This window comes from Panthera onca, chromosome A3 (assembly GCF_046562875.1).
Source record: "Panthera onca isolate mPanOnc1 chromosome A3, mPanOnc1 haplotype 2, whole genome shotgun sequence".
Classification (NCBI taxonomy): Eukaryota; Metazoa; Chordata; class Mammalia; order Carnivora; family Felidae; genus Panthera; species Panthera onca.
Genome location: NC_138341.1, coordinates 976,210 through 988,492, shown reverse-complemented (window position 1 = coordinate 988,492; position 12,283 = coordinate 976,210). Strand labels below are relative to the sequence as shown.

Genomic DNA, 12,283 nt, shown 5'->3' with positions numbered 1-12,283 from the left:
TCGGCGAGAGTGTGACAGACCCAGAGACACGTGGGACCAGGCCCCCCGCCACGGGGAGGACTCTGTGCGAGGAGACGGGGCTGTTCTGGTGGGTGTGCCCGGGCTGCGGTCTGGGGTCCCGTCCCCATGCCAGGAGCCCCTCCACACCCCTGGGATAAGCCCGGGGCCGCCGGAGTCTGCCGAGCTTCTGCCCAGGGGGTTTCTGGGAGGCCCGCATCGTGTGTGGTGAACGTGTGTGGCCAGACACAGAGAGCGTAGATGGAGTTGGGGCTCACGGCCGTCTTGGGGCCATGGGAGGGGGGTGGCCCCAGGCTGCCCGGAGCCCCGGGGAGTCTCCTGCCTCCTCCACCTCCTCCCTGGGCGCCTCCCCCAGGACTCCCCCTCCCTGCCGATGGGGGTCCCCTCCAGGAGCCTCCTGTGATGGCCGCTGACTGTGGATTTTCTCCCTGTGTCCCCTCTGTTCCCTGCTTGTGGGCTTCCCACCCTGGTGTGCGGGGCGATGGGCAGGGACCTGTCCGCGGGTGTCACGGAGGCACGGGAGGTGGATCTGGCAATGACCTGAGACTTGGCGGGGGTGGGGGACACCGTGCACCCTCCCAGGGAGCCAAGGACAGGAACAGAGGGCAAGGGAGGACAACTGAACTCTGGTGACCCAAGTTACGGTAATTTCAGAGTTAGTGGAGGTCTCCGAGTGATCTGGGTGCGTTTCTAGAGTGCTTTCTGGCGTTTGGGTTTGGGGTGAAGCCTGTAGCTGCTGGGCCCAGCGTCCCCTCCCAGAGTCAGCCTGTGTGAAGGCGGGGACCCCCCTCCTCCTCGTGTGGGTGGGGGGCTTGCGGCAGGAGCACCCTGTCCTAAGACCTCTTCTGGTGTTTTTCTTAAGGGGAAAAACACCAATTTCCAAAGTGAGAAAAGCAGTAATTCAGGAAAATGGGGAGAAATTAGTTGTGGTAAAAAATGTGTAAATTATGGAAAGTTAAGGGGACATAGTGAATGAAATATAAATGCTGGATATTCTGTGTAATTAGCACATTATCTTACTAAGCCTGGGGCTGTGTTATTTTTCCTGTAGTTCTTTCCAGAGCTGACGGTATGCTCACCCCCCACATTAACGTATACGCGTGTCCTCCCCTAAATTCACATATAGACTAGAAGGTTTGAATGACGGCGTGCACCTACTTACATATGTGCTGCAATTGAGAATATTTTGGCTTTTTTCCTGCGAAGGTCCGTGTGCTTTGCAAGCAGGTCCCCGGGCTAAGCAGCCAGGCCCCAGGCCTGAAGGGGACTTGGTCAGAGTCCCTGCTGTCCTTCTTACAGTCTGTGCCCAGTTTTTAATTGTATTTAATCTTACTATGTGATTACTTCATGTGTTTTCTGCACAATGTAGGAAATCTAGAGAGTTACCTATTGACATACGAATTTGAAATGACTTAGGAACCATTTTTTTGAGCAGAAAATCTAGATCAGCAAAAGTAAAATTGTTTAAAATGTTTCCTTTCTCTTTTTCCTTCTGTTTAAAAACTTGTCTAGATACCTGCACTTTAATCAGATAGAAACTTTGGACCCAGAGTCATTCCAACATTTGCCGAAGCTGGAAAGGCTGTAAGTTGATTTCGTCTTGCCCTCCCGTCTTCCCATTGGTCCCCGGGGGCCGGCGTGCCGTCAGGTTCTGTGATGGAAAAGGGAACACTGCCTGTCCAGACACCTGAGCAAATCTCTGTTCCTTGTCTAACAGTTCAGAAGCGGGACTTACAATTTTCTCTTTATTTGGAGATGGTGATAAAATAGAAAAAAAATCGAATTATTTTCTGAACTAAATATTGTTCTCAAGTTCATTTGCATCACATAAATGCAGTCGCTGAGGTATTGTTTACAACTCACTTACTTGACTGCTTGTACTCTTTTCTACACGTGTAAGAAGCGTTTTTAAAAGTTGGTTGTGGTTTTCTCTCTTTCAACAGATTTTTACATAACAACCGAATCACACATTTGGTTCCAGGAACATTCAGTCACTTGGAATCTATGAAGAGACTGTAAGTGTGTCTTTACAGAAGCCGATTCCCTGCCATTGGCCCGGTCCTGAGCTGGGTCCTGAGCTGGGTCCTGAGCTGGGTCCTGAGCTGGGTCCTGTGGCAGGGGCTGCGGGGTATGTCACATGCAGAAAAGCACAGGGACGCCCGGAGGGCACAGCCGAGAGCCCCCGGGACTCCGGGGATGTGCCAGCAGGTTGACCCCTTCAGAGGCACCAAGACATGTTTTAAAATCAGTTTCACATTCTTCAGATTAATTTTTAATTCCATGTTGCAGATTTTGGTGGTGGAGCCACGTCCGTGTAGGACTCTGTGTCCTGTCCCCAGCCCTTGGGTGTTCACAGAGCTGGGCATTAAGTAAACTGGTCCCCCGGTTTCTAAGGCCTCTAAACGCACTTCTTGTACCGGGTGGTGTATTTTAATAGAAGGAAGGGATGTTAGTGCTGGCCGAGAACGTTGCTTGATGCCCTTCTGTTTTCCTCCGCGGTCAGGAGGGCCGCCGCTCTGCGGTTGGCCGTCACCGAGCGTAAGGAGCCACTGAGCGTAAGGAGCTAGACATCAGGAAAAGGGGAAGATCATGCTAATGAGCCCAGGTCCAGAGCGAAATAAGGTGAAATAAGACAGCCTCCCTCGCTAGTTAGGATTCCTTCTGGACAAAGAAACGAGCCAAAGTCAGACGGCGTTCTGGCGAAGGTGGAGGGGCACTTGGTGTTGAGGGAGCAGGGAGGTCTCCAGAAGAGCAAGCTTAGGGCCGGGCAGGCAGGCGGGGTCCCCGGAGTGGGGACCTGGCCAGCGGCCTGGACGCTCCTCGCCGGCCTGTGTCCGGCAGGCCCCGCACAGGCTCACGCGTCCAGGTCGTCCGGGGTGGGCTCGTCCCCACGTCTCACCGTCTTCCCTGTGCCAGGAGACTGGACTCCAACGCGCTGCACTGCGACTGTGAAATCCTGTGGCTGGCGGACTTGCTGAAAACCTACGCCAAGTCTGGCAACGCACAGGCGGCCGCCACCTGTGAATACCCGCGACGTATCCAGGGGCGCTCGGTGGCCACGATCACCCCTGAAGAGCTGGACTGTGGTGAGTGCGGCCTGGGGCCGAGGGAGACCCAGAGCCCCGTGCTGGCACCCAGGGGGTGTGGTACGCACGGCCCTGCCCACCTGCAGGGACGGCGTCCCTGCATCAGATCCTTGTAGGACTGACAGGGACGCTCCTTGGCAAAGCCCTGGTCTGTACACAGCATCTCTCGGTGCCTGTGGGGTTTCTTGGCTTTTGTTTTCAGGTTCCCCTGCAAAATTAGCAAACTGGGTCACACTGTCCCTGCCTCCCCGTCCCTCCCGCCCCCGTGCACACAGGCTGCAGCTGTCGGCTGCCTCTGTGCACTGGGCTGGGCCTCCGGCCACGGCCCCGAGACACAGACCGCCAGAAGGGCCAAACTCCGACGGCGGGGCAGAGTCCTGCAGTGCCCAAGGACTGGTGCGGCTGAGCCTTTTAATTGCAGCACTGTTTTGGGGTGCTGAAGTCCGTTTCTCTAAAGCATCATCGTTTTTTTAGTGTTGAAAATACATGTAACGAAACTAGAAATCAGCAGCTTTTGTGAGTAACCAGCCAGCGTCTGCACTCCTTTGTTAACTGTCCTTACACGTGTGCACCCGTCTGAGCACCTGCCCGGCCTCAATACTGTGCGGCGTCAGAGGCCCTGTTCACGTGTGCGTGTCCTGTGTGACTGTCCTCCGGCAGGAGCCATGCCGCACGCAGGCAGCACTGCTGGGCTGTGTGCGCCTCACAGACGAGGCTCTTTCCTGGGACAGAGGCCAGAGGCCGCAGCTGAGAGTGCCCGGCTGACCCCTGACATCTACACGCGTGTGTGTGTGTGTGTGTGACCACCATGCACCACACGGTTGATTTCCCAGAGCTGCCCTGGGTGGCCCTGCTCCCCAGCCGCCTCTGACTTAACCAACAGGACCCCGGCTCGAGGGCCATGGGTTTTGTCTGCCTCCTGCCACCGTATTCGTGGAGAAGGAGGACACGGGGCAGCCCCCCCCTTAGCAGATTGGAGGAGGCAGCTCGTTGGTCCCAGGGCCATAGGAGTGGGACTCGCACGTGGGAGGACAGAGGACGAGGACGCGCTACTGTCCTGCCTTGCACAGTAGAGCTTTCTGCTCTCAGGAGTGCGTTAGCTAAAAGGCTTTGTTTTCTATTGCTTTATTCACCCAAAGCAGCTGTTCCTGGAGTTTGCTGTGTGCACAGGGGTCTCGCCAGGTTTATCTGAGGGTCAGAAACGCTGGGTAAAACTCAGCCTGTCTCCCAGGAGATGCCCGTCTGTCATCTTCGTGGGAACATTGTGGTTGGGATGGATGTTTGAACACTTGGGATTTTCTCTTAAACCTGAGATCTGGTTTGGGTTCTTGCTGACTCTAACGGGAGTGTTTAAAACCAAGAAGAAATGCGTTTCCTTCTTGGCACAGAAAGGCCCCGGATCACATCAGAGCCCCAGGACGCAGATGTCACCTCGGGGAACACTGTGTTTTTCACATGCAGAGCAGAAGGCAACCCCAAACCCGAGATCATCTGGCTGCGAAACAAGTAAGTGATTCTCACTGTCCGCCCAGATGGCCCGTCTGCACCACTGGGCATGTGCCCACGCCGCCACCCTGTGGGCCTCTCGACACTCTTGGCCTCTCCGGTGGAGGGAAGGGTCTAAAGGAGAACGTTTCTGCATCGTTTCTGCTGTAAGGGGCCGTCCGTTACTCCCCCTGCCTGGGGTGAGGGGCGTGAGGGAGGCTTGGTTCTCCGCCAGATCTGGGGGGAGGGTGGTCACTGGGGCTTCGAAGCTGGAACCGTCCTCCTGGGTGAGGAGGGCTCCTTCCTGCTGGGACAGCGTCTTCAGGGACGCCCATCAAGTGGGCACTTTTGTAGTTAGTTCCTTGCACGTCTGATCGGCCTCAGGAAACGAGCGTCCTCCCTTCCGTCCACAAGCATTTCGGGGTGTGTGGGGGCACAGGTGTCGGAGGACGTGGCTCCCGGGGCCTCGTGTTAACACGGAACGCTTTCCAGCGTGCGTTCTGAACCGACTCCTTGAAAACGGATTGTTAGCGTGAGACCCCCTGTCATTGCTTCTGTGTTCATTCTCACGAGGACACGGACAGGCTTTTCTGCGGATCTTGGCTGTGGGCATTTATACTCTGAGCTGAGCTCGCTGGCCGTTCGGTCGTAACAGGGCACAGAGGACCCTCTGGTGACCGAGCCCAGACGCCCACCCAGCCGTCATCCCTCCCAGTGCTGGGCCGTGTTCACAGAGAAGATGCGTAGGAAGCTGGGGAGCTTGGCATCAGAGAGCCGTCAGGTGCAGGAAGGGCAGCACTTTCCTGCCTGTGAAGTTTGGGAGCCTCGTCTACACCTGGGTTTGTCCTTATGACCCGGGCCCAGCGCCGTGCAGGATGTGAGCAGTGCCAGCCTGGTCCTCAGAGAGGATGTTCTCTTGGATGTCTCTGGAGTCGTCAAGATTTAAAATCCTGAGTTAATACAGGAGGAGTACGTGTGTATTTGAAAAGTAGAAAGGCATGAATTCGGCTGAGCCTTTTCCATTAACCCCAGGCCTGTCGTCTGGTGCTGGGCTCTGCCTCCACCTGCCAGCCTCTCCTGTGGGTCCGCCTCCCCTGCTGACCTGCCTCCCCTGTTAGTCCACCTCACCGGTGGGCCTGCCTTCCCGACTTGTTGGCTCACCGTGTTTATGGAAGGGAGCTGGGCCAGATCAGTGAGTCTCTTACGTTTGGAACCTGGGGAGACTGTTGCTTCCATCCAGAAAACCCCGTGGATGAGGACGGATGTCACTTTCGGTGGGTTGGTGCAGGTAGAGAGGTGTGTGAGCCGGGAGGGGAAGGGGGTTCTCACACCTGGCCGGGTCTTCAGCCGAGAGCCTGTAGGTTTCTGAGTGGCGTCCATAGGGAAATGCTCACAACAATGATGGTTTTGTCGGTCAGTGTATGTAATCATTTGCTTTAATAATAGCAAATGTTTCTGTCCCATTTTCTTGAGTCAGTTTGCCAGAAACCAAGGAAAATGTTTCTTTTGAATTTTTCCCACTATTTTCATTGTTTCCCTTTGGAAAGAGGACCGCTTTGAAACTTAAAAATATTTTTTGTTTTATTTTATTTATTTTTATTTGAGAGAGAGAGAGAGAGAGAGAGAGACAGGGAGGGAGTGTTGGGGAGGAGCAGAGAGAAGGAGAGAGAATCCCAGGCAGGCTCCATGCTGTCAGCACAGAGCCTGACTAGAGGCTCAGTCCCACAGACTGAGATCATGACCTGAACCAAAATCGGGACAGAGTGGGACCCCTGTACAACCACGCCACCCAGTTGCTCAAACTTTAAAATCTTTGTAAACTGAAACTGAATAGTAAAAGTAACCAGGAATTAGTGATGCACTAGGCCGGCCCCTGTCCCAGACATGGTAATGATGTGGGACACTGTTGGGGGTGGGGAAGCGTCCTGGAAAGGCCAGGCATGGCGTCTCTGCCTCCCCACGTGCTCAGGTGTCTTCCGGTATGGACTGGGCCTCCTGGAGCTTTCCGAGTCTGAGCGTGCCGGGTTTGTGTCTTTGCAGCAACGAGCTGAGCATGAACACAGATTCCCGCCTCAACTTGCTGGACGACGGAACCCTGATGATCCAAAACACACAGGAGACAGACCAGGGGATTTACCAGTGCATGGCGAAAAATGCCGCCGGGCAGGTGAAAACACAAGAAGTCACCCTCAGGTACTTTGGGTCTCCAGGTACGTGGAGAGGACGCCACATGAGGGTTCCTTCCAGAGCTGCCCTTGCTCGTGGCGCACAGGCTCCCTCCCTGCACCCAGCTGGGCAGGGCACGGGTAGGACGTGGGCAGGGCATGGGAAGGAAGTGGGCAGGATGAGAGCAGGAAATAGGCAGGAAATGGGTATGATGAGAGCAGGAAGTGGGTAGGGTGAGGGTGGGCATGGGCAGGAAGTGGGTAGGATGAGAGCAGGAAGTGGGCAGGGCACGGGCAGGAAGTGGGTAGGATGAGAGCAGGAAGTGGGCAGGGCACGGGCAGGAAGTGGGCAGGATGAGAGCAGGAAGTGGGCAGGGCATGGGTAGGATGGGGGCAGGATGAGGGCAGAAAATGGGCAGGGCACGGGCAGGATATGGGCAGGAAGTGGGCAGGATGAGAGCAGGAAGTGGGCAGGGCACGGGCAGGAAGTGGGCAGGATGAGAGCAGGAAGTGGGCAGGGCACGGGCAGGATATGGGCAGGAAGTGGGCAGGATGAGAGCAGGAAGTGGGCAGGGCATGGGTAGGGTGAGGGCGGGCATGGGCAGGGCATGGGTAGGATGGGGGCAGGATGAGAGCAGAAAGTGGGCAGGGCACGGGCTGGGCATGGGGAGGGCCAGGGCAGGGTGTGGGCAGGGCGCGGGACCAGAAGTGGGCAGGAAGTGGGCGGGGTGTGGGACCGGAAGTGGGCAGGATGCTGGCCGGAAGTGGGCAAAGCGCGGGTGCGCTAGTCTGCAGCGAAATTCCTTCACCCGGAGATGCTGGAGCACGTGGTCCTAGGTAATCCTCGACCTTTGCTCTGTTTTTTAAGAAGAAATTCAGACTGATGTTTTCTTAAAATGAGTCCATTTGTGTTTATTGTCATGAGCAACATATTTAGATTTATAAGTTTTGCATCCTGGGACTATTTATCCAGTCTTTTTTGTATTCTGTGCCTAATTTTGGAATAATTGCCCATCTTCTGTTTCCTGCTTTCACTTTGGAAGCCACAGCGTGGTTCCTTGATGTCAGTGATTCCCTACGATAATTTAAACGTGACCTTAAGTTACCAGAGTCGATAATCACCGCCTACTGTTGTCTCCAAAGTAGGCTGTGTTCTGATTTTTCGGTGTATGAAACATTTTGTGCTTCGTGTGTTGTGTGGTCATAGCATAGTTAGCACTTCTGAATCTCGCCCTTTCTTTCTCACTTGGAGCTGGAGTCAGGCGGCAGCCCCTCATGAGGACCAGCTTTTGGTTAATAAAACTTGAAGGAGATTTATTTCCACATTCGACTGATGCCAACTCTCTGTCCACATTGGGTGCGCAGTTGCACCCAGAGCTGTCCTCGCCTTTGCCTCTGTTTCTCCATGGGCTCTGAACAGCCACTTCTCAAGCCACAGTTGCAAGTGCCCTCCGGGTGGGCTTTGACTTTGGGGTTCTTGCCCCTGCAGATGGCTTTGTGGTCTCTAGCTTGCCATCCTCCAGAAATGCTAACATTAGGATCATTTCTGCACCTTCTATTTATCTGTTCTTTAGATACGTGTTTAGTACAGTTTAAACATTAACCGAATACGAAAGGCGCAGAAATGTTCTTCTGTGTGTCTTTCTTCATCCCCTAAATTGACGCCTCCAACCCCACTCTCCCAGATTATGGCTAGGGCTGCCTTCTTCGCCCCCGCCTTGCTTGTTTTTCATCTCAGAACGTGACTGGTTCTCTTACTCTTTCCTTTCCACAGCTGCGTGGAATTCATGATCTGTGGCAATGTGATCTATTTAACTGGTTCTTTGGAGTTTCTGAGGTTTTTCCTCAAACCTTTTGTCATTATCAGTCCACATCATCCCTTTATCCAAAACCTCTTGGGTCTGATATCATTTGGAAATCAGAAATTGGGGGAATTTCAGCAGGGCCACCTGGTACGTAATCTGTTTAAGTGGCTCGCAGGGTCCCGGGCACCGCCCTGTAGCCACCGTATCCGCGTCCCACAGCGAGCTGTGTGCTGTCACGTGGCGAGGAGTAAGTTAAGACTCCAGACGCTTCTCGTCAGATTAAGTTTTACAAATAAATTATGAAAGATGTTTTGTGTTTGGAGCGTTTTTGGATTTCAGAATTGGGGAGAAGGGTGTCGGCCTGAATATACATCACAGGAATTTAAAAAGCACCCTTTTGGGGTACAAACGTTGTTTTACATGCTCGTAAACTCCTAGGAGAGTGATCTCTGGGTAACGGGGTGTATGACTTCTCAGTTCTGACGTGTGTGGCCACGTCACCGCAGGTGGGCCGTGGCGGTTTATGCCGCTGGTGTATGAGCTCCGTGCTTCGTGGACGCCCTCACAAAACGTGTCGCTCGGGGCGGCACAGACTTTCTTCTGGATTCAGAGCTGGAACATACTAGCTCAGCTAGCTTGTGCTTTCTTTTTGCATAGGAAATGGGTTATTTTTATTTGTTCTAAATACAGTTTAAAAATAGTGTTTCGTGCTAGTTAGAGGCTCTGGCAAGGTTTGACTGGACTGGCCCAGTGTACTTAGAACGAACAGAAGTTAGGATCCTGCCTGGAGCTGCTCTGTCCACGCTGAAAGAGGGAGCCACCCGGCCATCTGTCGGGCACTGACGGCCCTCATCCGAGGCAGCACATCCCTGCCGGCTGCACGTTCTTTAAAAGAGAAAGAAGACGAGAGAGTGTTGATTAAACTGTTTGCTTTATTTTAAGGCCAATAGATGGAACGAGTGGCCTGGAGAGAATCCCGCGCAGAGCCCTGTTGCTTGGCCAGAGGAAACTAATCCAGAACTTGTGTTTCCTTGTGACAGCTCGACCCGCTTTTGTAATCCAGCCACAGAACACGGAGGTGCTGGTCGGCGAGAGTGTCACCCTGGAGTGCAGCGCCACAGGCCACCCTGTGCCGCGGATCACCTGGACCAAAGGGGACCGCACGCCCCTGCCTGAGGACCCTCGCGTGAGCATCACCCCCTCTGGCGGCCTGTACATTCAGAACGTCCAGCAGGAGGACAGTGGGGAGTACACGTGCTTCGCATCCAACAGCCTGGACAGCATCCACGCTGCGGCTCTGATCATCGTCCAGGGTGGGTCGGGGCGCCCCTCGTCGCTCGCGTGCAGACCCTCTCCCCGCCCCCAGCGCACTTCCCACATCCGACTTCCGCGACTTGGGGATTCGTTTGGTTTCCGAATGGAGACTTTAGGACAGTTGATTTCTCCTGGGGCTTTATCTCTGGCCGTGTTATCTGTGGCACGTAGGGCACCTGGCGTGTGTAAGGCGAACACACGAGTGTGGGCGGTGTGCACGGGTGTGTTGAACCCATCAGTAAGCCTTGCTTTCAGCTCGGAACTTCCCAGGAGTAGCTTTGGCTCCAGCTGCAGACAGACAGTACCTGTAGTGTTAAGAGCTCAGCTGTGTGTTTCCTAACGTCCGACTGACTCTTGGTGAGTTTGTTGCCTTGTTAATAGATTACACAGTGAGGCATTTGAGGAGAAGCTCTGAGCCAGGAGAGTGCCAAATCCCGAGAGATCAGCCCTCTCTCGATTTGTCTGTCTTCCCCAGCCTCCCTCCTCCATGGAAGCCCCCTCCCTTGCCGTCTGCTGTGAGTCTGTCCTGCTGCCTCTTTGGGCACGTAACCGCGTGGTGCTGTCGTCTGGTCGTTACTGTTGCACGCACGGATCTGTTCTGGGCTTAGGGCTGTGTGATTCACACCCCCAGCAGCAAACCAGCTCCTGTCCCCACGTACAGCTGGGCCAGGTGACACTTAGCCACACAAGGACGAGCGGACGTTGCACGGCGAGAGGAGCGGGACCCCCTCGTTAGCCTCACCGCCGTCAGCAGCCGTCTGCTGAGTCAGCAGAGGTCTCTGACCGTCTCCCAGCGTCCGATGCCCTTCTGCCGTCATGCTATTCCCTCTCTGGCGTCCCCCTGTGGCACAGCTGGCCGCTCGGGGCCGTGGCGCCTGCCCGGAGGGAGGACCCTGATGCTCCTTCCAGCGGTTTTACCCAGATCCACCTCTGAAATGATCTTTCCCATGTTTTTCCTTCCGGAAGCTCTTCCCCAGTTCACCGTGACCCCTGCGGACAGAGCTGTTATCGAGGGCCAGACGGTCGATTTCCAGTGTGAGGCCAAGGGCTACCCACAGCCGGTCATAGCGTGGACCAAAGGAGGTAAGAGCCGCCTCGGGAAGTCTGTCTGCCCTTTCCAGGCAGCCCCGGAGCCCCTGCCCAGGCCCGAGTGGTGGCCGAGCCAAGGCGTGTCCCGGCCGTGGGGACCGTCAGCGTGTGTGTGTCCCAGCCTCACCTTCGCCCACTGCTGCCGAAAAGGACACGGGGAGGAGACTGTCCACGAGGGCACTGGGGTGGCCTTCTGCTTTCTTGCTCCTCCCATGTAGTCTGTGTTTTGCTTCTGATCTACACTGAATTAGCATCTCGATGGGATTTAGCAGCATGTGGGATAGAAGTTTCTGGAAACCGATTGTAGCACATGTCTGTTGGAAGCTCATTTCCTGGGCCCGTCGTGCTGTGTCTCCACCTGCGGTGAGGTCACACTGTTGATCTCCACCTGTCGATCACGCTGATTCCCCGGGGCCACCTCTCCTGCTGCAGCTGGTGAACCACAGGGCAGATGACGCAAAGACACAGACTTCTCCCGGGACGTTGGCAGCCCGGCTGGGAAGGTGGGGGGAGGAGAGGTGGCCTCCGGGCTCCGCTCTGGGAGTGACCTTGAGAACCTGCCTTGAACCGGAGGGCAGCTCCCCGAAGGGGCCCTTAAACCAGAGGAGCACCCGGGCAGGAGTTAACACCTGCACCTCTATTCTGGGCAGGAGGGGCTCCGCCAGGGCACTTGCCCCCTCACCTGGGGTGTCCTTCGCTTCTGAGTAGCTCCCGCCCTGACCCCTGCCCCGTGGCCCGTCCTCGGGCCGACGTCACACACGCCCCCTGTGTCCTGCCTCCTGCTTGTTTAGCCTGCGTCCCTGCCACCCGCTCCTCCCTGCTTCTGGGCAGTTTCTCAGAGGCGGGAGCATGTCTCTTGTCCCTGACCTGCCGCACGCCCCGTAGGCTGGACCGTCGCTCAGGAGGTGCTGACCCAGGGGCCCTGCTTCTCGTTTGCTCCGCGAACGTTCTGCTGACCGACGTACCCGAGTCCTGCCTCTAACCCACCACTCACTGCGTGTCCCACTGACCGGCGCCCCCGTGCCTTTCAGGGAGCCAGCTGTCCGTGGACCGGCGACACCTCGTCCTCTCCTCGGGAACGCTCAGGATCTCGGGTGTGGCGCTCCACGACCAGGGCCAGTACGAGTGCCAGGCTGTCAACATCATCGGCTCCCAGAGGGCTGTGGCCCACCTGACCGTGCAGCCCAGAGGTACGCGCGGCTCCCTCCTGGCGGACCCGCCGCTCTGTGCGGAGGCACCGTCCGGAGACGCGGGCCTTCTGCGGCCAAGGTTCCCGTCACTGCTCGCGACAGAGCGTGTCCTCTTCTTCTGAACACCCGTC

The 12,283-nt window shown here is 55.9% G+C and overlaps 1 protein-coding gene across 2 annotated transcripts in view; it reads left to right on the top strand.

The window, feature by feature from the left end:
- PXDN (peroxidasin) overlaps positions 1-12,283 on the top strand; it is a 76,899-nt gene that overhangs the window by 39,513 nt on the left and 25,103 nt on the right. For both annotated transcript variants that reach the window (XM_060647468.3, XM_060647459.3), the window contains 8 exons: positions 1,531-1,602; positions 1,962-2,033; positions 2,935-3,104; positions 4,493-4,610; positions 6,630-6,799; positions 9,600-9,872; positions 10,840-10,956; positions 11,994-12,152. In XM_060647468.3, coding sequence (XP_060503451.1) covers positions 1,531-1,602; positions 1,962-2,033; positions 2,935-3,104; positions 4,493-4,610; positions 6,630-6,799; positions 9,600-9,872; positions 10,840-10,956; positions 11,994-12,152 — 1,151 coding nt within the window. The remainder of the gene's footprint in view (positions 1-1,530; positions 1,603-1,961; positions 2,034-2,934; positions 3,105-4,492; positions 4,611-6,629; positions 6,800-9,599; positions 9,873-10,839; positions 10,957-11,993; positions 12,153-12,283) is intronic.